This window comes from Rhinolophus hipposideros (genome assembly GCF_964194185.1).
Source record: "Rhinolophus hipposideros genome assembly, chromosome: 16".
Taxonomy (NCBI): Eukaryota; Metazoa; Chordata; class Mammalia; order Chiroptera; family Rhinolophidae; genus Rhinolophus; species Rhinolophus hipposideros.
In genome coordinates, this window is record NC_138062.1 from 43841945 (window position 1) to 43866669 (window position 24725).

General features: G+C 41.4%; 2 protein-coding genes across 4 annotated transcripts in view; both read right to left on the bottom strand.

Moving 5' to 3' along the window:
- The window catches only part of SLC39A14 (solute carrier family 39 member 14), a 40733-nt gene extending 34096 nt beyond the window's left edge, over positions 1-6637 (bottom strand). Inside the window, exon 1 of one of the 2 annotated variants that reach the window (XM_081077830.1) lies at positions 6441-6637. The gene's annotated coding sequence lies outside the window, so the exon portion shown is untranslated. The remainder of the gene's footprint in view (positions 1-6440) is intronic. The other variant, XM_081077829.1, reaches the window with a different exon arrangement.
- Positions 6638-14033: 7396 nt separating this feature from the next.
- The window catches only part of PIWIL2 (piwi like RNA-mediated gene silencing 2), a 65728-nt gene continuing 55036 nt past the window's right edge, over positions 14034-24725 (bottom strand). For both annotated transcript variants that reach the window (XM_081077317.1, XM_081077318.1), the window contains 3 exons: positions 16128-16381; positions 15545-15652; positions 14034-14878 (listed from right to left, as the gene is read on the bottom strand). In XM_081077317.1, the coding sequence (XP_080933443.1) occupies positions 14722-14878; positions 15545-15652; positions 16128-16381 (519 nt within the window). In that variant the 3' untranslated portion in view covers positions 14034-14721. The remainder of the gene's footprint in view (positions 14879-15544; positions 15653-16127; positions 16382-24725) is intronic.

The following is a 24725-nucleotide window of genomic DNA, read 5'->3' on the forward strand; positions in this document are numbered from 1 at the left end:
CCAGCACTGTGAGAGTACACTTCTATTGTTTTGAGCCACCAAGTTTGTGACGATTTCTTACGGCAGCCCTAGGAAACACACACTTTGGTGCTCTAATTAATAAGGCCTGATCACTTTTAGCTGAGGCTCTTGCTATGGCTGGCAGAATTCTAAGATGACCCGCAGTGACCCTCGTCCTTGTGTGGGCAAAACCTGTAAATATGAGATATCCCTCCTGTTATTGTGTTACATTACCTCGCAAAAGGGATTTTGCCGGTGTTACATGACTAATTTAGTTGACCTTAAGATAGGGAAATTATCCTGTATGGGTCAAAACGAATCAGATGAGCCCTTAAAAGGGACAGGCTCCTCCCGGCAAAAGGGATTTGAAGCACGAGAAGGATTCAGCATGGGAGAAAGTCACTTTTCCAGGATGGAAGTCCAGTGGACACCAATTTAACCAAGTGATCCACGTAAACACCACCAGTAATAGGACATGTTTGGCATCCTGAATGCAAGAGACTAAGGAGAAATAGTAACTAAATACAAAGTGGGATTGCAGATCAGATCCTGGAACGGAAAAAGTGTATTTGTGAAAATATTGGTGCAATCTAAATAAGACCTGTCGTTTAGCTAATGGTGTGCCAATGTTGATTTCCTGTTCTTGGTAACTGTCCTATGGGGTGAAGGAGATAAAGGCACTCTGCTGTATGTGTATATACATATCTATGTATATACACATGTGTATATATGTACAAAACAACTTTAAGTCTAAACTAGTCCAAAATAAAAAGTTTAAAATGAAAGGGTGAGTACATTAGCAGAGGTTGCCTCGGGGCTGAAGGATTACAGACTTTTGCTCCCATGCTGCTTTATACTCATCTTTATAGTGAGTATGCATTACTTTGATAACCAGAGCATTTGATACCGAAACATTTTCTTCCTAATACTTTCTCCAGACATCAAGTGCAAACAGGCAGGAGGCTGGAGTAAGTGCACTGGTACAAAGGTTGGAGAGGTGGTACCATGGAGTTGTTCCAGGTAAGAGCAGGCTGGACTCCAAGATACTAGAGGGCTGCTAAGAGCAGCAGTCTTTGATACGGAAACAGAGAATACCATGTACCTTAGACCCCAGAGCCCTTCAAAACTGCTGGACCCCACCTACCTTTCTAGCCACATCACTTCTCCCTCTACCAGCCACTCTGGCCTCTGCTGACCACCCTGCCCCAGGAATACACCTTTGTGTCGTTATTCACACCACTGTCTTTGTCAGGACCCTCTCCTCCCTCTCCTTTCTTCTTAGCTTTCAAAACTTGACTTCGTTCCACTTCCAGGGAGCGTTCCCAGATACCTCTTGCCCCCCCCCCCCCCCCCCGCCCCAGTCGCCTCACCTTCCTCTGGCCTCAAGTGTCTCTTGTCTGTTGCACTCAGTGGAGCTTAACAAAGGCCACGATAGCATGTTAACTTTCTGTGGGTACTCAACTCACCTCCACACAAATTATACAAGCATGTTTGGAACAGACACAGTGTTCTGCCTGTCTTCGTGGAGTGGAAGTCTCTTCGCTGAGTTCCACAGGCCTGGCCAATCCCCTCCATCTCTCCTGCACCTCCCTGCAGCACACAGGCCCCTGGGCTATCACCAGCTGAGGTTCACTTACCAAGAGTCTTTTGAGCCTATTCCCAAACCGTTTTATGCCACTTCTTTTTTTTTTTTTTTTAATTTTAGGATTACAATTTAATTAAATAGTCACTGAAATATAAATGCAGAAACTTTTGATTTCTACAAAATTAAGCTAAATGCTCTAGAATAGCAATTCTGAAATTGTGGTCTTAGATGACACCTGGGTGACTGAGCCCATTTCAGGAGGTCTGCAAAGTAAAAACTATTTTTATTACAATATTAAGATGTTAAAAGCTTTCTCATTCATTTTTTAGAAGCTACAGGAAGTGTGATAATGTGTGCCATATAGACTTTGAGTTTTCTAGAAATTTCTAAGGTAGAAGTTTAGAGTATAAATATGTTTTCAGAGATTAACTGTTCTCAGGATTGCAACTATTTACCATCAAACGTACATAATGCCTATCATAATTTATTATCTAATAAATCATTATTTTGAAATCCTGAAGATCTGCAAAAATGCAAAAACACTTTTTTATTTTGGAAAAGTTATTTTTCATAAAAATGTTTTATGTTAATATGCAATGACCTTATTTTTATTTGAAATGAATAACTATTTAAGTTTGTTTTCATTTGTAACGTGATAAATATCAATAGGTACAGTCACGTACGCAAAAGACAGTATTAAGGAACCCTAGGATCCAAAAGTTTAATTATTGCTCACTTACAAAAATGTATTACAAATGAAATTAAAAGATTAAATTAGGTGTGTGGATTTAAAAAGCAGGATTCTGCACATGGACTGGTTTGTAAATGTCTTTTGAATTCTTGATTTCTTTTTTTAATTAAAATCAACAGATGTATAACTTCTTTTACCCAGCAATTCCACTTCTGAGAATTTCTTCTGTAGTCACACACATGTACAAAATGCCATTTGTCTAGTTTTCTACTGCAGCACTGTCTAACGACAAAATACTGGAAACAACCCAAGGTGGCGGAGAGAGAGAAGCAACATATGTTGGTTAAAAATTTACTGTACTTCCATATTCTAGAATAATATGCAGCTATATAATAAAAGGATGCTAAAAGTATTCTGTGTGCTGATATGTAAAGATGGAATGTAGTTGCTAAGTGAAAAAAGATGCTAAACAATGTGCCTAAAATGCTAACTTGCAGCATTTGCAAAAAAGGGGGACAGGGGAAAGCTGTTTCACTGTATACTGAGTGTACACGTGTGTGCCACTTTTTAAAACTATTTTTTTTTCCTTTTGGCTTTTGAGCGATGTGAATATATAGCCTAGCGAAAAAACTTTAAAACAAAGGAAAAGAGAAATTGCAGGTGATACATGTGGTGTGATTTTTATACACAAACAATTTGCAAGTCTCATGAAGGAACTTAAGAGATCAAAGATAAGGCCCCTGGCCTTAAATCAATGTTTTGGCAAATAAAAATACATGCACATGGTTTTAAGGTAAAATGAATTGTTTAAAACCTGGAATTTTTTTTTTTAATTCCAAACTTTTGACTGACGCTTTTTATTAACTACTTAGTGCTGAAGAGCCTGTAGGGACCCAACGGTCATCAATGATGGTCACCTTCTCATTCTATCAAACTCAGGACTCTCCTGGGCCTGATGATGGCGAAAGGTAAGGAGGCCTGGGAACACAGCATTCGGATCTCGAGTTTCCAAGGCAGGGAATTTGGTTTCCCATGGCTGGTCATGCCAAGCTCTCTTTCTAGGCAGATTCTGTGGCAGCCCTTCTTCCCATTGTTATAGGAGTCATGGAGGGAAGACAGGGGGCTCTGCCTCTGAACCTCAGATGGGTCCAACAAAGGGTCCCCTCTGGAAGCCTCACTGATCACAGTAAGGATGGGGGAAGACAGGCAGCTGGGGCTTGGAGGCCTTGTGGTGAGACTGGCCTGTTTGTCCCCTGGGAGGGCTTGAGGCCCATGGCTGGCAGAAGACTCTGGACTCCTTATCTGACGGCATTCTGTCAGTCCATCAACCTCAAGGTCAGAGAAGTCCTCTCTAGACACCTAGTGAGTCCTGGCTGGGGCCCCACAGCATGACCCTTCCTCACCCACTCCCCAACCTCCCTTGTCCCCAGGGAGTCTGGAAAGAGAAAAAAGTACTGAACTCCTCCAGAAGAAATTTCTCTCTCTACAAGGAAAGACCCCCATCCATCCAAATAAGCACACAGGGACAACTGCCTCCTTCCTCTTTACGTTTTTCAAGGAAAAGACTAGGATTATTAGCAATTACATCACATTTAGGAATAAAAATGGAACCTTTCTCTGGTTTGCACCGTAAGTCTCTTGGCCGTTAGCAAGCAATGTGACATGGTGACACCCGTTAACCTCTTTAAATCCAGGTTTTTTAGTTGTAAAACACAGTGGGGCTAGACTCAAAGCTTCCCAAAGTCCCTGTCGTGTGTGGTTCTGCAAAATACCTAGGCATTTTCTTCAAAATACTTTCTTCAGACATCAAGTACAAACAGGCTGATTATTTTGGCAGAGTGGGGAGAAGGTCCCAATTCCCTGACATATACAATCAATTCACAGCACTACTACTTAGATCCCAAGATCCTGTAAATATTGGACATGGACATGGTTCCTCCTAGAACACAGTGGGCTGTGAGCAGGAAAAGAGGAAAGAGGAAGAAGGTGGTGAGGTTCTTTGAAATCAGAACCAGTCCAGTGACTGGTCCATATACGCACACACAAACACACAGAGAGTCACATACATACATATTTAGTCCTTCTTGCCTACAATCAGCACAGAAAAGGAGTGTTTCCATTACCTAAGAAATCAGAGTACCTCCCGAAACTGACGGTGGAACAAAAATCTCTTTTCCCTTTGCCCAGTGAATCTGTGGGGCCATCCCTGGCAGGCCACAGAAAAGAGGCCTACCCAAAAGGCAGGGAAACTGCATCCATCCTGAGGAGGAGAACCAACCCTAAGTCTGGGTTCATCCCACCCCTACAACCCAACCTCCCTATCAGCTTCTGGGACCCCTAAATACTCCGGTGCACCCCACAGAGATGAGGAGGAGGAGAAGACCTCTGTGTTCTAGGTGGAAACACAATATGCTGCACAGTGGTGAGAACAGGCCCACAGAGGTTAAGAATTTCTCCCTGCTGGACAGTGATGGGCGCGGATTTGAACACAACTTCATCTGGCTCAAAAGCCAGATATCCTCCTACCACTGTACATACACGACCTCTGGCAGATGAAACACAACAGTGGGACCTCTCTTGCTCTACCTCATTCTTCACGTATGGATGTTCTTTCTGACCAACAAGAGTGTGGAGGAGCGGGACCTCTTCCTCTCTTTGCAGCTGCGGTCGCCAGTGCAGAGCCAATCACAGACCAGGCCCTGTGCATTTACGTATGAGGGATGAATGGCGAGTCACCGGAGCTCTGGTATCTCAAAAAGCCCACAATTCTGACTCTTCTTGCCTAAATGACAAGGTCACTCATTCTGTGTTTGGTGCTCCCTCGTCATACCTGCAAACCAGTGGCGGGAAGAGGAGCACTCACTGGTCTATCTCTTGGCTACCACACAATGTATGGAAGACTCACCTCTGAGTATCCAACAGGAAATGGAATATGGGGTTAATGCCAGCTGCTAAAAGTTATGATTCTGGACATTCTTTCTCTTGCTTCACCAAGCTCCTCCCAGTCTTTATGGCTCTTGTTTAAAGAGGTAAGGATTAACGAATAAGAGACCAGAGATCCAATCTGACCTCAGCAAGCACTGACCCCTTCCCAAGGTCGTAGGGCAAGTGAGGAGCAGCGCTGGGACAGAGGCCAGGGAAGCCAAGTCAACCCCCATGACACGTTTATCAACAGCACTTCTGAGCGGCCTCCGCAAGTGGCCCGGGGTTCCTAGCGAAGAGTGATGGAAGACAAACCCAAGCCAAGGGTGACTCCAGGAGGAAGGGTCAGGTCAAGGCTGCTCCTTCCTCCCTGCTTCCTTAGGCCCCTCACCAAATCATGTTCACAGTCCTCTTGAACACCCAGGCCCCGGCAGACACTAGATCCTCAAAACTGTAGCCGCAAGCCAGAGCTGAGGACATTTTCTTGGCTTAACTGGACCTCAGGATCACATGGTGAAACTGCTTGATGACTATTTTGATCTATTGCCCTGATCCACCAAGAGAGGGCAGCCTAAACCAGACCACCTATATTGGTCAGTACCGACCACAAATAGCTAAAAAGCCGTACCCACCGGTCGGAGTCAGCTTAGAGCCTCCTTTGCCACCCTGCATCTCCTGCTACCGGCCAGCCGGAAGATTTGGGGCATTTCTTCAGCGGGGGAGGTGGTCTGCGTGGGGTGGGGTAGGGACCACAATTCTTGGAAAGCGAAGTCGGGAGGGACACCAGTGCTCCATTGGGGCCGCCCCACGAGCTGCCCACCGGATTTGCCCAACTATTCTCCGCTTTTTCTGTCCTCGCGTCCATGGGCTCCAGGAAGCCTCCTCCCTCAGCCTCGCAGTGCAGCTTTCCACGTTCTGGGTACCTTCTCTGGCTCCCACATCCCGCGCCCTACAGCCCAACGGACCGCAGCTGCGACCTCCCTTCCCTCTCCTAGTAACCCCAGCGTGGCACCGCAGCCAGGTGTCGCCTCCTTCCAGTGTCTGGGCCCGTGTGCGGGCTCTCCGGAGCGACTCCCCGGTCCAGCCCGAGGCTTCGGGGACCGCGGGGGGCTCCCGGTAGTACGCGCAGCCGGGCCCCCACCCCCACCCAGGGACCCGAGCCCGGAGGCGCACTGCTCCCCCGCGCGCTGCCGCATCCCTGGGGCACGGCGCGGCCCCAATCGCACGCCCTCAGCCCCTCACCTGAAGCTGGGGCGGACACCACCGCGCCCGCGCAATCTCACAAGCCAGGCCCACGGGCAGCCGGTAGCTGCAACGGCTGCTCTGTCCCGACGTCCGCGCAGGCAACCCGCGTGCCCTCTCCCCCTTGCCTGCGTCCGTCCCCGCCACGCCGCGCATGCTCGACTATATACCCTGCGCGTCAGCCTCGCCCCGCCCCCGCCCTCGGCCCCGCCCCCGCCCCTCCCTGCGCTCCCCCGGGCCTGCCACGTGGGGCCCCCGCCTGCGGGAGGGGTACTTGCGGGAACTACCGCTCCGCTGCCCGCTAGACCTGGACCCGCGGTTGGCTTGCCCAGGGCTTTCCGGCTGAGCCAGCGCTCTTCTGCGCCTCGGGGCCCCAATCTGAGACCCTCGCTCACCGAGTCCTAGCTCACATCTAGGTTAGCCGGCTTCCTCTTTTAATCGCTTGGTGAATTCCATCCTTCATTCACAGAGGCCCCACAGGCTCCTCCTTCTTCTGGAAACCTCCCATTAAGACCTTTCCCCCTCTTACGTGGGAAACTAGCAAGCAACCTGGCCTCCAACCCTCAGGAGTAAGACTGCTACTCACTTAACCAGTACGTATGTATATATTTTAAGAATTCTGATTAATGTAAAAAACTTCTCTCTTCCCTCCCCAGTTCAGTTCTGAAGTGTACCCCAAAAAGGGAGGCACCAAAGATGTTCCTTCTGCATTTTCCCACCAGCCAAAAGAACAAAAATTTCCTGTACACGTGCCAAATAAACCGTACTACTCTCACTTTTCGAGCTAGATGTCAAACCACGCCCTCAAATGATCAGGCTCTCTAAGGAGCCAGATTTCTTAACCGAAAGCTGGGGACAATGTTAATTTTTGTGTGAGGAGTGTCCTAGCAGTCTCTTTGATGTGCGATAGTCCTATTGAGGTGGATATCAGGACTCGGAAATGCAAATTTCTTGAGAAAATAAGCCACCCATTAAACTCCCATTGTTCTAGTCTGCTGGACATCATGATTATTTCCTCTACAGCTAAGCCAGCGGCCACCTGGGTCTAGGGGACCCAAAAGAAGGGCCTTCTGACAGAACTGTAGCCAGTTCGTACTCACGTCCCTCTTCTAGTTCAAGTTAGTGCCCAGCTGGCACTGTGTCTGTGCATTTGCACAGGGAATGGGGAACACTCCCCACGTTGCAGGTCCTAGGGAGACGCCCATGATGGCAGTGCTAATGGAGAAGAGAGCAGACAATCCCTAGAGCAGGTGGTAGGAAGAATCTGGGGCTGGATGGCAGCTTGTCCCTCAGGAATGGGTAGAGAGGGAAAAAGAGAAAAAGCACTGAAGCAATGCCAGAACGGGTAAACTGTTTATGCCACACTTGAAGAGACTAGCTGGGCCCTGGCTTTTTCTAAAATTCAATTATTCTCACCCTGCAATTACAGCGCTCCAGTTGGGTAAGGGGTGGGGTGATGTTACATTTTCCAAGCGATTTCAAAGTAATAGTATCTCTTGCAGAATTTCCCTCGGAGCCCCATCATCTTTGTAATAACCCGTTATATTTGTCTTTCTTGGTTAAACGCGGAGTATTTTTCAGACATTATGTCATCTATTTGGGATTCTTAATCCCATCTCCAATGGGGCTGTCAGAAATGGTCCAGTCGTACCACTCCTTCCTGTCCTTAAGTTTGGGAAAAGGAATGAGAAACTCACCAGAGATTAAGTAAAACAAGCATGCTTCTAACACAGGGAGCTCTGGAAAGTATGAAGGCCATAAATACATATTACAAAGGGTGTGACTCTCTTCTGAAAACTGAGGTCCAAAAGCAATCCCGTGGCTTTTCCAGGCCAGGTATCAATATTACACATAGGAAAATAAACCACCTGTCAGAGACAGAAGGGGAGGCAGGGCAAGACACCCACCACAGTGCCTATCACAGCATTCTCACTTGTTTGCAACCAGAGGAAGGGTAGAGCTGCCAAAGTCCACCAAAGCTGATAAGCTATCAGTAACCCATTAGGGGAATACAATTAATTATTAACACAGCTTGAAATCAAAAGGTGATGAACTCTCCATATCCACCCCCACACAAAATCCTGTAGGTATGCCCTGACCAAGTCCATCCTCATTGTTGTTTAGTTAGTTCTTTCACCTAAATGCCAGGTGGGATGCCAATTCCATCTTTTTCTCTAGCTAGTATGCTCTTTCTTCCTCTTATTAGGTTGGTGCAAAAACAACTGCGGTTTAAAAGATTAAAAATAACTGCAAAAACCCCAATTACTTTTGCACCACCTTAGTATCACCCCATTTCCACTTGTCAAAATTCTAACTCTTCAAAGCCACCTCCCTTCAGAAATCTCCTTGATTCTTCTGAAGCATATTTGATCTGCCCTTTCAACTTTTGTTGACATTAAAAAATATTTACATTGCAACTCCAGTACAAGTAATATAGCAAACAAAAATTTTACACAACTTTCTTAGTATATGCAACGTACTGATATTTTATATTCTATTTCAATTTTTTTAAAGTGGCAACAAACCCACAAAATTGATTTCATGACCCATTATTGAGTCATAATTCACAGCATTAAAGCATTTTATACGGTTTATGGTACTCGCATTTTCCCCTTAAAATTATTACATTTCTATCCCTAACCTCATTAAACTTTAATCTGTCTCGATTATCAAAGATTTCTGTATAGAACTGCATCTGCTAACATAACATCTTGCACCTAACAGATTCTCAACAAATATTTGTTGGATTAATGAATCGGCCAGCTCACTAAGTTTGACATCAGGCAGTGAACTAAGCCAAAAAATCTGACATTTTTGTGACTGCTATTTCCCTTCTGGCAAGATACCACAGCTACCTGCAAAAAGACACGCAGACAGATTTCCTATAGCTGAAGGGAGTGGAATAGCCTTGGGAAAGAAGCCAGAGAACTGAGTTCCCCAGCTCTGCGTGTAGGGTGGGACTATGGACTCAGAAAAATCAAAGCTCCTTCATGGTTTGTGTCAACAAGGTAGGCAACTAACTTATCAGCAGGCTGGGGCAAAGACCCCCCTTTCCACTCCCCAACTATAGGGCAGCTGGAGAGAGGAGAGAGAAACCAATGATCAGGTTTCTATGATACTTTTAAGGGGAAAAATGAGTTTTCTGTTTCGGTATGGTTTAATGAATTTAAGAGGATCAGAGGGAATGTGAAGGTTCTAGTTTACCCAAAATCAGGTCCGAGGACCAGCACCCCACACTCCATCAGCCAAAAGAGTTAGAACACCTTTAGAAGCCTCTATCATTTCTGTTATCATCTGACAGTTTGGGCAGATGAAGTCAACTGGGAAAAGTAATGCTTGGTTCAGTAGCAAGTTATCTCTAGGAATTTATCCATTTCGTCTAAGATACCTAAATTGTTGGCATTTAATTGTTCATTTTATTCCCCTATAGTCCTTTTTATTTCTGTAAGGTCAATAGTCCCCTTTCATTCCTGTTTTTAGTAATGTCTTTTTCCCCCCTTGGCCAATCTAGCTAAAGGTTTACCCATTTTGTCCATCTTTTCAAAGAACTAATTTTTGGTGTTGCTGATTTTTCTCTATTGTTTTTCTGTTCTCTATTTCATTAATTTCTGCTCTGGTCTTTTATTAGGAAATATTACTTTTGTCCTCACCTTTGAATTCATGTTTAGCTAGGAAAAGAATTCCAACTTGATGTTGCATGAAGTTCTTTTTCCTTTTGTCTTAAGCATCTTTTGTGGGTGATGCTAGTCTGTGCTGGTTTAATGACCTTTCTTTGTAAGCAATCTCTTTCACCTCTGGTTGTTTTTAAGATTCTCGGTCTTTGGTGTTCCAAAGCTTCACTCTGATACATACAGGAGTAGGTGTGCTTTTATCTTCAATGAATTTCTTCAGGTAGAGAGGATTCATATTTGTTTCTAATTCTGGAAAATTCTGTCTTTCCGTCTTCCATATTGTGTCACTCATTCTTTCTATTTTAACTTGCAGGAACTCCTATTAGGCAAATGTTGGACCTTCTGATTCTCTCCTCTCTTCTCTTCCATTGTTCCTATTTATACCTCTCTGTGTTGCAATCCAATTGACTATTTGCTTCTGCAGGGTTCAGAGCTCTGACCAGTCTGGGCCAGTTTTTGTGGTAATTTTTCAGCTTGTGGTCCTTCTACATGCCAGTAATAGAAATATGGACTACAAATACCTGTATGTGGCCCAGGATTAGGGCTTTCTCGTGAATGCCTTTTTACCTCTGAGTTTCCTTGCTGCTGCACCAAGATGGTTGGCAGGGACTCTCTACTCCCCTCCCAGGCGCCAGCTCTCTTCATCCAGGACACCTCACTCCAGCTATTGTGCATCTCACAGGGTCTGAGGCCACTTCTTCTGTCCTTTCCTGGGATGAAAACCCTCAGTGCTCCTGCATTTTGTCCATAACCCTGGGAGCTGTTTTGTCACCAACGATCACCACTCTGGCTGCCCTTTCTTGTACCTCGGTATTTTCTTTCCTTCCTTCTTTCCCTTGTTCCATGTCCCCCAAATTCAGCTACTTAACAAAAAAATACTTTCCTATTGTGGCCAACACTTGTCAGTTGGTCAGCTCAGTGTGCCGTGTTTTCAGAAGTCTCCCTTGTTTACTCATTAAAAAATGTCTATTTTTAGAGCAGGTTTAAGTTCACAGCAGAACTGCACAGAAAGTAGAGATTTTCGCTATACACACAGCCTCCCCCACTATCAACAACCCCCACCACAGTGGTGTTATTTGTTACAACTGAGGAACCTCCACGGACACATCGTAATCACCCCAAGTGCATCGCTTTCACCCCAGGGTTCATGCTTAAGTCTGTCCTATGGGTTTGGACAAATGTATGACATGTATCCACCATTACAATATCCTACATAATAGTTTCCTTGCCCTAGCAACCTTCTGTGCTCTGCCTGTTCATTCGTTCCTTTCCCCTAAACCCTGATCCTTTTATTGTCTCCATAGTTTTGCCTTTTCCACAATGTCATGTAGTTGGACTCACACAGTATGTAGCTTTCTCAGATTGGCTTCTTTTACTTAGCAACATGCAATTAAGTTTCCTCTGTCTTTTTATGGCTTAATAGCTCATTTCTTTGCAGCACTGAGTAATATTCAGTGGTCTGGATGTACCCCCGTTTATTTATCCATCACCTACTGAAGGGCATCTGGGTTGCTTCCAAGTGTTGGCAATTATATAATAATTGCGGATAAAGCAATTATAATTGCGGATAAAGCCACCATAAACATCTGTATGCAGGTTTTTGTGTGGACATAAGTTTTCAACTCATTTGGGCACAATACCAAGGAGTATGTTGCTGGACTTTATTGGTAAGAGTATGTTTAGTGTTGTAAGAAACTGCCAAAGTGACTGTACCATTTTGCATTCCCACCATCAATGAATGAAGAGTTTCACTGCTCCACCTCCTCGCCAGCATTTGGTGTCAGTGTTTTGGATTTTGGCCATTCTAGCAGGTGTGTAATGGTTATCTAATTTTAATTTGTAATTCTCTAATGGCATATGATGGTTAGCATCTGTTCACGTTTATTTGCCAACTGTGTCTTTTATTTGGTGTGGGATGTCTGTTCAGGTCTTTTGCCCAATTTTTAATGAGTCTATTTTATTATTGTAGAGTCTTTGTATATTTTGGGTAAGAGTCCTTTATCAGATACATCTTTTGCAAATATTTTCTCCCAGTCTGTGGCTTATTTTCTCATCCTCTTGATTTTCCTCTTTTAAAAAAAGAAAGGAAGTCCAGACAGGAAAAGTTACTAAGACACCCAGATAAAGCTAGCAATAGAGCCACAAAGAGAATAGGGTCTTCTCCAATAATCCCAAATCACTGAGAAATTTCAGGCACAAATTTTAACATTGTCAGTATAAAGAGCTGACAATAACATTGTCATCTGTAAAACTACTTTTCATACCATTCAAAAAAAATGGTCCTGTATCACTATATAGAAATTAGGTTCTTTCTATAGAATGAGTTTGAAAAGCTCTGCATCATTTAAGAAGTTTAAGTTGGATAATGCACGTAAATGAAGCACTGTTATCATTTAAAGAGTTTCTAAATAAGTAGAATGGGATGTAGTGATGAAGCAAGCAGCCACAGTGCTTTGGGAAGGTATTTTTAAGGGTTATAGACACACCATGAAGTACATGCAAAGAGCAAGCATTAGAAAAAGAAGAAGGGGAGGGCCACCCTTGGAGCTGGCTCTCATATAAGACTAATAGAAACTGTCTGATGGGAAAAGAGATTTTTGAAAAAAGACAAACACACACATACACACAAGTGCCTACTCTGTTCCAGAAGTAAGGCTGTTAGTGTCTTTTCCAAGAAATCTTACTACCTATCACAGTGAAATTACCTGGCTACTAAAACTGGAGCTGCACCTTGCATGCCAAGTAACAAATTAATAATTCTAGTAATAAACTAATAATTGAAGTATTACGGCTCTATGAAGGAAAAACCTGTATCAATGTATCAACAACACTATTTCAAACACAACTGCACATTTATACAAGTTTGTTTTTATTTATTTACCACCTGGTGACCCAATCATTTCACAGTAAGACTGAAAAACAAAGTAAGAAAACCAGGAATAAAAAGCCCAAGAAATTTTTGTATAATATTCAACTATTTGCCTTCTCTGATTATGTAAGAGAAAGTGAGTATTAGGAAATACAACTTCCAAAGAGAAATTCAAAATGCTTCCAAAGAGAATCAGAAAAGTGATCTGTTAAGCCAGAGACGTATGCTCCAATTGGTTTGATTCAGTGGTTTTAAAATTCCAGGTCTTTGCCTCGCCCTACCTCCAGCATCCCAGGGAAACCAGAGTGTACATGAGGACCATCAACACCTAGATCTCCTCAACCTCTGCTGGACACTGCCACAAACTGACACCTTGCTTGCTTTTTGTCTTCTGAGGAGTTTCAAGCTCAAGTTTCTCTTCTCACACACTGTCACATAAAATGGAATTTCTGCTTCGTCTCTTCCCTGCCACCATGCCAAAATATAAATAAATAAATAAATAAATAAATAAATAAATAAATAAAAATTTGGAAAGGTTAAATAAAACTGGTTTTTAAAACCCAGTTGAAGCGAGGTAAGATTGAAGTTGCCCTGAAGGGACTGGAAGATTTTAAAACGGGGGGAAGTGAACACAAAAAACAGTGCTTCCCAAAACACTGCAACCCACAGGCACAGTGATAATTTTCTAAGCTGAAATGTGTGGACTTTGGCAGGAGTGTCATGTTTTCCAAAGCCGACTTCTGGAAATCTTAACCTGGATTCAGAAAAATTCCTAACAAGATGAGCCAATAGTCAGGAAGAAGTTATTGAGCAAGGGAAATGAGAGATTCAATTCACAAACATATCAACAGAAGAGTAGGCCACACACCTGGGAGAAAGGTTCAAGAAAAACTCACATCCCATCATAAACCTTCCTTGCTGTTGAATTTCATGTATTGTGATTCTTGATTTAAAAACTGAAACTTACTACAGATCAGTAGGAATAAAGAGTAAGGGTGTCTGTGCATGTGGGAGGGGAAGAAGGAAATCAACATGGTCTACTGTCAAGTAATTGAAATAAACAGAAAAACTTTATCCGGCCTTTCTCAGGAGAAAAAAGGAGAAATAAATGCCCCTTTCAAAGTCAGCTCAAGTCACAGGTGTCAGAAACTCAATTCCTGGAGATTAGGTCAGTAAGGGCCTGACTATACCACCAGTTGGTTTTACTACATGTCTTTCACACTTGCCAGCAATAGTAGTATCTTGAAAACTTTTTGCCTTACATGACTTTTTATTACTTTTCCCAGTTGCTCAAATAAAGTAACTCTCTACTTTAAAAAACGTGCAGTGACTTCATTCATTATTACTTCTGGCACCAGAAGGGAGAACTGCTTAGTAAGCAGAGCTCCTAGGTATAATTTCAGCTTCTGCAGGTTTCTACAGCTCCTGCTGGTTTTGCCGGCTCTTCAAGATTCCCCCATATTCACCCACTCCATCTACACAGCAGCAGTGTCACCCCCATTTGCTCTACAAAGGCAACAAGGCAATTTCCAGCTGATATAATACTTAGAATGGAACTTGCTTCTTGGTGATACTACGTTTAAAATAGAAACAAAAGAAAAAAAGATTATCTTCTTCTACTGGGTTGGCGAAAGGGAAAACATGAACACAAAAGTCCCTTCGGTCTATGTTGATCCTGCATGAGTTACAGCCGAGTCCAGAAGTCTAATTTCTCTACTCAGTCCATATCCTGGTTGTCCAGTCACAGGAAGAACAGACTCTCACACAGCTGGATGGCTGGTTCATGATGCAAGATTTGTCCTGACAAGAAAGCTAGCTTGTGGGCATACTTGCAAGGAGCTGGAACTCTGATGGTACCAGGCCAATTCCAGTACATGTGGCATAGTTTGAAAGTCAACCTGCAGGCCAAGAAGAAAAGATGAACCTTATGACCCTTCACCTTCAGTCTGGGGCATGATTATGTACTTATGGCTGCACATTTCCCAGCAAACTGGGGGATTAAGGAGTACGTGATGCAACTTTTATTTATTTATTTTTACATGATGCAACTTTTGGGAATCATTATTTTTAAGTGGAATTGTTTCTATCGCCACCACCATTTGTAAGCTAGGAGGACATGGGTAAATTCCCTCACTTAAAGTGCCCCCCCCCATTTTTATATCAGAAAAAGGAAAACACGTTTTTTTGTTTGTTCGTTTGTTTTGACTCAAAAATAGCCAACAGAAGGATAAATACCCCAGCAAAGTATTTATATAATCTGACCTTAAGGGCTTTGGGTCTCAAATCAGGTTGGATGTCACAATCATTCAGAGCAGTTTTTTAAAATACAAATGCCTCAGAATGGTTGGGGGTAACTCCTGGACATCAGTCTTTTTTTTAAAGCTCTTCAAGTAATTTTAATGTACAACAAGGATTACCAATCGCTTCTCAAAAAGATACCATTATCATGAAAGACATAAAAAAACTCAAGGAGTAAATACCCCTGGGGGTAGGCAGTGACTTCACCTTAGTTAGCTGTCCAGAATTATTTCAAGTGAGAAAGAGTGAGTTACTCGTCAGCTCACCTCTGCATATGATCAGGGCTCAGGTTTGCAGTGTTGAGAACACACACGTAATGGGTAGGAAGGCCACAACCCTGCCGTACATGATGGGCCAGAAGGTAGAAGTCCACCCTAATAAAGAAAAAGGACAAAATAATGATATGGTTGGATCTGAACACACAAAGGTGGAAAAAGTCTTGGAGATCACTGTAGCTCCTTAGATGAAGGAAGCGCCATCTAAGGAGCTACAGTGATCTCCAAGATTTTTTCCACCTTTGGTTCAAGCACACAAAGAGACCAAACCACGATTAGAACTCAGGTCTTCTGACTCTACAGGCTATTCAAGAATGGTGGTAAAAACTACCATTTCTGGGTGCAGAACGTGAAGCATGTGTGAGCTCAGGGGAAGAAGGTATGTTCAATATTTTATACTTAAGAAGTAAAAACGTTATTATTTTTTTTCCTGATAGTTTTTTAAGCTTTATTTTTTAACAGTAAACTCTGAGGATTCCATTCCACATCTCTCCAAACTACCCAGTCCAATATCCAGGGAATGGATGACCTCTGCAACCTATTCTTGCTGAAATGTCATGTTTTGTCCACTTACCACTCACAGCTTGTTATTGTATGATCTACCACAGTCCCAGGGGAGGGAGTCACAAAGTACTCGGTGGCGGCCAGGTACAGATTGATACTGATTTTCTTCTGAACTACGAATACCACCATCTTGGGCTGATAATTCTCAAAAGCTTCAAAACACTTCTGTAGCTGAGGAATCTCATAGTTGGCAACTGTCTTTAGCTGGCCGTCAGACACTCCATCACGGTACACCACAATCTTCTCTGGGAGACAGTGGTTCACCTGAAATGACACCTACTGAGGTGAGCGTGGAGCCCTGGGACTAACGAACACGGCAGTGAGAGGCTTGCTCAGAACACCACTGGGCCCAAAGCCACCGTGTCAGAAGAGCAAGGGGGAAAAAGCTTCTTGTCATTTTTACACTTCCTCAGGGTAGTAAAACAGGCCTGGTACAGCAAAGGTTTTATAAAATATGAAAGCAAAACAAACAAGTTATGAGTCATACGCATATGGCTCATATTCAGTGTGAACAAAGTTAGAAGGAATGAGAGGAAAATTATGGGCTAAATCAATCTTCTTCCACTTGGATTTAATACTAATTAGTGTCTAGGCCAAGAACAAGGTGAGCTGTTAGAGAAATTCTAACATAGACCACATATCCCACAGATGGGCCATCCTCACATTTTTATGTACCAGCAACACCCAAAGTTGCTAACAAGTGAAAGGGTCCTTTACTAAATAATATCCTACAATCAGGTATAATGTGAAACATTTTTACTATAACTAAGTAATTAGCAAAGTCATGGTAAACTGTCCACGGATCCAAGAATAATTTTTTCCCCATTTAGAGAATATAATTATGTTCTAGTCATGTTCAACTTCAACAGTTGGAGAATAAGATGTTCCATTTTAAACTAGAAGTTCTCTGAAAACTATTTTAGTTTAATTCACAGTTAAGTGCCAGTTTGATTATAGTTGAGTGTAGCTCATTTTAGAGTTTTGTTCACAACACCTAAATTATCACTGAATTAAATATGCACATACTATACATTCTCTATATGTTACTTACTTTATATGAAAAGTTAAGTTTCATTTCAAAGGACCCTTTCTTAAAATAATTACCTAGACATTTTGGCACCTTAAGTTCATAATTTCAAATATTTTATAAATGTTCCATTCCTTTTTTTCTGAAAGAAACCTCAAATACTACATTTACAAACATGTAATTGATCTTCATATTCCAAGATTAGATTTCCTGCCTCAGATGGTAGCACCTTTTCTGTTTCTGTGTTGCTTTTGGCTGTCTAACATCTATTCCACCTTTTTTGGTCAGAGCATCGAGTTTCTTCCAGCCTCCAGCAGGAGAGCCTGGTGGGACTATTAATCGAAGTACCTTCCCCTAATCCAGGCTTTCTCAACCTCAGCGCTACTGACACGTGGGACTGGATAATTGTTTGTTAGGTCTAGTTCATCTAGTCCATTCTTGGCACTACAGGATATTTAACAGCATTTGGGCCTCTACCCACTAGATGCCAGTAGCAATTTCCCCAAATTATAACCCAAAATGTCTTTAGACACTGCCCACTGAGAAGACAAAACTGCTCCCAACTGAGGACCACTGCACTAACCAAAAAACAGAGAGATGACTCAAGCCACATCAACATTCCTCCCTTGCTCTGAATCTTGAGCAGAGAATGAAAATCACTTGGAGTTTGGTCCCTCTGAGGTGGTACACCTCTTCATGTCCCTGCTTCTGGACCTCCAGGAGCTACCCTGGCTCCTGTGCATTCCCAGTTTAACCCTCAACCTTTTCATCACTCCTGAGACTTCCCATGATCCTATCAATCAATTCCCCTTTTGCTAAAGTTAGCACATGCCTGTGATTCCCCAAAGACCCCTAACTGATATGCTGTGTTAAAAGGTGAGCACCACCACAGGCACTGAGATATGGAAGAAATCCTCATTTCACAGACGGGGAGACAGAAAGGAAGCACTCTGGATCTAGGACCAGGCAACCTAGGACTGAGTCGGACTCTGCAGCTCTTCAGTTGTAATCATGAAGACTAAATTTCCTCAGATGAAAAATGGAGACAAAGGACCCCCTTATACCTCGTTTTCAGGATTGTTAAGAGGGATAAAGTAAATATACTGGGTGTGCCAAAAAAATCATATACACATGACTTGTATTCATCTTTTGTTATCGGTATATATTATTAGAATTTTAATACAGTTTTTTCCTTTTTTAAAATGTGTATACATTTTTTTGGCATGGTGTGTGTATATGTGTGTGTGTGTGTGTGTGTGTGTGTGTGTCTACATATACATATAATTTAAAGTGGTACACTAAATTGAGACTGAGCTACATTAAGAGAAGGGACATAAGATCAATGGAATAAAAAATGGAATGCAATTCATTGGAAGTATTCACTGACATCACCTCTTTATTTAAAATTTGCTAACAAACCACTGAATGTGAGGACTATACACTACGTAAGCTTCCCGGAGAAGTGAAAGACGTGATTCCTGTTATCAAGGAGCTTAAACATCTAGTAACAGTCAACAATGGTAACTTTTTTAGGTTCTCTCATCCATTCTCATCACTTCATAAATGATAAAACCATGCTCTAAGGAGGGGTCAGGACATGTGACAAATCACAATACTGATACATAAATATTAAATGTACTGTGTGTTATTAAAGTACTTCTGTACATGAAACAATAAATTAATGAGTGCCTTGAAAGCAGGGTTATGCCTGTCTTGCTTGGTATCCCTAGTACTGGGTACAATGCAAGGGTCAAGTAGGAAATAAATATCTGCTAAAAGCCTGAGATTTTTTTTTTTAATGTGTGGCTTTATTCATTCACAGAACACACATTAAATGTCCAATAGATATAAGCCATTGTGCTTATCTCAAAAAATTAGAAAATTATTTCAATACCATTCAAATATTCACAGAACTCAAATTAGAACTGGGAGACAGATACATAAAGCAAATGCTCTCAATACATTATAAATAACATAATTAAGGTATAAGTAAAATGCTCGGAGAACAGAGAAGTATATGACGTTTGTTCTCTGGAGGGAGAAGTGAACATTACACCTCAGGAAAAAGAATCAGCAGACAGTTCCGTCAGCATAGAAGGATAAAAGGAGCCAGGTAGAGCAGAGGCGAACACTTGGACTATGGCCGGACAAGGCTGAAATGACTGAAGACCAACCCCTGTGATCAGTCCCATGTTTAGAGAATTCCTCTGGCAACAATCTACAAAACAGACTGAGGATGATTACAAATGAATATTAGGAGATCACTTCCAGTTCAGGATGTCAAAAGATATAGAAAAGTTTCATTCCCATGGTAACGCCAGAAAAATCAAAATAATATAAAAATCACACATATATCTGGGATTATAAAAGATCAGTAGATACAGAAAGCCTTGACAAACTGATCTCCGAAAAGGAGGAGTCTTCACAACTGAGTGGTGAATTTCTGAAGCTTCCAAGGGACAAATGCCAGGAGTTAGTGTGGGCAGCAGGAAGAGGAGGTCTGAGGTCTGAGAGTTTATCAGGTCAACAAGAGGCCAGATAGATGGGACTCTAGGGAAATGGCTGAGTATGAAGCACCAGGAATCTGTCTCCCTACCTAGATAACAACTTCACTGGCAGAATCTGTCTGATGCAACTATTTTGGAACTCGGGAGTCTATTGAGGGCTTGCAACACCCAAGGGAAGACTTGGACAGCTAATATTAATATTAATACCAGTTCTTAGCACAATAGCAGTTCCCTATCCCCCACCCTCAGCCACATTTCAGGACACTGTCCTACAATTATTAGGATCTGTGCTCTGACTGCTAGTTGCTGCTTCTGATCATGGAAGTGCAGAGAGTCTGGGGGACATTGGTGTTGCACTTCCCCCTCCAACTGAAGTGACTTCCAGTAGATCTAATTGGCTGATGCGATTCCTCTGTGCCTCCGTTCATTTTTTCCCTTTTCCTCTTGGGAGTCAGACATTAAAGACAAGAACATTTAAAAAACAACTGCATATGTGGGGGGAAATTAGAAAGTAACCACTCATGCCCAGGGAAAGACCTGAGAAGACCTTAAATTTATACTGCAGGCTGAGTCCCAGCACAGATTCAGCGTACAGCAATCAAAAAACAATAACAAAAAACCAGGAAACCCTGGGGAAGGAGAAGAATCTGATTTCCAAAGTTACCACATTATTGGATTAAAATATCATTTTCACGAAAAAGTCATAAGGCATACAAAAAAGAAAAAAAAACAGAAAAATATAGCTCATTCAGAGGAAAAATTATATCAACAGAAACTGTCATTGAAAAAGATCTGATGGCAGACACATACTAGCCAAAGCCTTTAAAACAACCATCTTAAAGATGCTCAAAGAACTAAAAGAAGATATGGAGAAAGTAAATAATGTGTGAAAAAAATGGAACTATCAATGAAGAGAAAACCTGAAAAATAACCGAAAAGAAATTCAGGAGCTGAAAAGTACAGTAACTGAAATGAAAAATTCACTAGCCAAATTCAAAGGTAGATTTAAGTGGACAGAAGAACCAATTAACCTGAAGAGAGGACAATGGAAATAACCAAGTCTGAGGAAGACAGAAAAAAAGATTTGGAAAAAAAAAAAAAAGAGAGCCAAGGAGACCTGTAGGACAACAGTAAGCGAACCAACATACACATCGTAGGAGTCCCAGAAGGAGAAGAAAGAAAGAGGTAGGGAGAATATTTGAAGAAATAATGGCTGAAAACTTTCTGAATTTGATGAAAGACAATAATATAAACATTCAAGAAGCTCAATGAACTCTAAGTAAGATGAATTTAAAGAGACGCACACCAAGATACATTATAATCAAATTTTCAAAAGCCGAAGATAAACCAAGAATCACGAAAGCAGCAAGATAAAAGCAAATCATCACATACAAGGGATCTATCCTCAATAAGATTATCAGCAGACTGCTCATCAGAATCTTTGGGGGCCAGAATGTAGTGTGCTGATACATTCAAAGTGCTAAAGGAAAAAAATCCATCCAAAATTCATCTGGCAAAGCATTCCTTCAAAAGTCAAGAAGAAATTAAGACCTTCCCAGATAAACAAAAGCTGAGAGAGTTTGTTACCAATGGACATGCCCTCAAGGATGAAATGAAAGAATGCTACACTGTAACATGAAGCTGTATAAAGAAATAAAAATCTCAGTAAGGCAAAAAACATGGGCAATTATAAAATCAGTATTACTCTAACAATGGTTTGTTTACTATATTTTTTGTTTTCTACATGATTTAAGAGATTGCACATTTAAAGAAAAAATTTAGTCTAAAACCTAGTATTATTGTAACTTGGGTTTGTAAATATAAATCTTGTTTTTTTCACATAATTTAAGAGACAAATGCATTTAAAATAACTATTAGTTTATGTTTTGGGGCACATGATGCATAAAGATGTAATTTTGTAACCTAGCAGCTGAAAGGGGTAGGGAAAGACTTATAAAGGAGGACAGTTTTTGTATGTTACTGAAATTAAGCTGCTATACAGTCAAATTAGAGTATTTTACCTGTAGGATGTTAAATGTAATCCCCATAGTAACCATAAAGAAAGTAGCTATTGAACATACACAAAAGGAAATGAAAAAGAAATTTGAAAGTTTCACTACAAAAAGTCAACTGAGCACAAAAGAAGAGAGTAATACAGTAAATGAGGAACAGAAAAGAAAAATCTAAAGGGCATATAGAAAACAAATAGCAAAATGACAGAAGTCCCTCTTTATCAGCAATTACTACAAATGTAAATGGACTAAACATTCTAATAAAAAGACAGAGATTGGCATAATGGATAAAAACATATGATCCAACTATATGCTGTCTACAAGAGACTCACTTAAATCCAGACACAAATAGATTGAATATGCAAGAATGGAAAAATATATTCCATTAAATAGTAATAAAAAGAGAGCAGGGGTGGCTATGTTAGTATCAGGTAAAATAGACTCTAAATCAAAAATGGTTATAAGAGACAAAGAGACATTATACATTAATAAAAGGTTCAATACTGCAAGATGTAATAGTTACACAGCTAATGACAGACCATCAAAATACAAACATATGAAGCAAAAACTCACAGAATTGAAGGGAGACTCATTAGGGAAATGCAACTCAAACTACAGTGAGATACCTCCTCACACCTATTAGGATAGCTAAAATAAAAAAACCCAAACAAAAAACCCAACCCAGAAAACAAGTGTTGACAAAGATGTGGGGAAATTGGGATCCTTGTACACAGTGGGAATGTAAAATGGTACAACTACTCTAGAAAGCAGTTCCTCAAAAAATTAAAAATATGCCTGATCACTGCACTGTACACCTGAAGCTGAACAATAATGAATGCCAACTATAATTTTATATATGTGTGTGTGTGTGTGTGTGTGTGTGTGTGTGTGTGTGTGTGTATATACTTACAAGAAGCGGAGTACAGCTTTAGGAATAGAGACAGTGGAAATGCAATGGCTCGGTGCGATGTCAGAGGGATAGTGGATGGGGGGAGAGGGGTCCACACAGTGTGAGGGATATAAATGATAAACGTCTTAAGTATTACTTTGTCTTGTGCACCTGAAACTAACAAAAAAAATTAAAAATAGATTTAACAAGAGGATCAAGCAATTCCACTTTTGGATATCCTCCCTAAAAAACTGAAAGCAGAATCTCAAAAAGATATTGGTACACCCATGTTCATAGCAGCATTATTCAGAACAGCTAAAACGTGGAAGCAACCCAAGTGTCCATCAACAGATGAACGAATACAGAAAATGTGGTATATACATACCATGAAATATTATTCAGCCTTAGGAGAAAATTCCACAACTTACTACAACATGGATGAACTTCGAGGATAGTATGCTAAGTGAAATAAGCCAGTCACAAAAAGACAAATACTGTATGATTCCACTTATATAAGGCACCTAAAGCAGTCAAAATCAGAAAGACAGAAAGTAGAATGTGGCCGAGGGGAGGGGAGAATGGGGAGTCATTGTTTAATGGGGACAGTTTCAATTTTGCAGGGTGAAAATAATTATGGAGATGGATAGTGGTGATGATGCACATTATAAATGTATTTAATACCACTGAACTGTATACTTAAAAATGGTAAAATTTACGTTGTATATATTTTTTAAAAAATTGGAAAAATAAGAAAAGGCCAGGCAAGCCATCAGCAATTGTGGGTGCAGGAAGGACAGACTGAAGTCTGGAACATCCTCCCAAAAAATAATCACTTGTTCAAGGTAACTCCGCCGCAATCTCTTCCCAATTCTGAGGGAAGTGAAAGGGGAACTAAAAAGCAGCAAGAGCCCCTACTATTGCACGTCCTACAGCTGCCTGCTACTTCTGATGCCAAAGGCAAGACCTGGATCCACTCCCTTCCTTCTCTAGGGTCAAACACTAATCATGACAAGTTTAGCCCAATGGAGTCATTATTCACAGCCACAGCCAGAGCAACACTGGCACCAACAGGGGTTGAATTAACCAGAACTGAGTTCAATCTTCTTAAAGCCCAGGCCAAATAACAGATGAACTTTCAACATCTGGTGATTACTCATCATGAGGGATAAAGCTAAGTCAAAAATATAGTTTGGTTTTGATTTTCACACTCGAGTGGAAGGAAACACTAGTACTCAAACTCACATGTTAGGTTTTAGTGGCTCATGAGACATCCAAGTGGAGAGGCCAAGCAGGCAGCTGGAGATGTGGTCTAGGAGCTGAGATGAATGGTATGGACTAGAGCGGTGGTTCCCAATATGTGCGCTGGGGTCCCATCCTTCCCCCCCCCCCAGGAGTCTCTGAGACACACAAGGTCAAAACTACTTTTATAATACTACTACTACATTATTTGCCGTGTCCACTTTCATTCTCTCACAAATGTACAGGAAAATTTTCCAGAGTGTAAATGTGTGACATCGCCACAGACTAAATGTAGAATATTTACTTGTGTTTTGCTAACCCAAACATTAAAGCCAGGTACAAAAATATAAAACAATGGCACTCTTTGCACTAAACATTTTAGAAGTAGTCATCTTTAATTAAAAATTTTATTTATGTTATTAACATGTACTGAGTTTGTTATTTTTCTTACTTTTTTATTGAGGTGTCATTGACATTATATTAGTTTCAGGTGTACAACATAATCATTCAATATTTGTGTATGTTGTGAAATAATCACCACAATATATCACCACACAGTTACAATTTTTTTGTGATGAAAACTTTTAAGATCTACTCTCTTAGCAACTTTCAAATATGCAATGCAGTATTAACCATAGCTGCCATACTGCACATTACATCCTTATGACTTACTTTATAATTGGAAGTTTGTTCCTTTTGAACCCCTTCACCTATTCTTTGTATCTAGGAGCTTGTTTTTTTTTTTTAATAAAGTGTTATTTAATTAAAGTACACGCAGTACTTTTTTTTTTTTTAATTGGGGAAGGGTAACGGGACTTTATTGGGGAACAGTGTGTACTTCCAGGACTTTTTTCCAAGTGAAGTGTTGTCCTTTCAATCTTAGTTGTGGAGGGTGCTGTTCAGCTTCAAGTTGCTGTCCTTTCAGTCTTAGCTG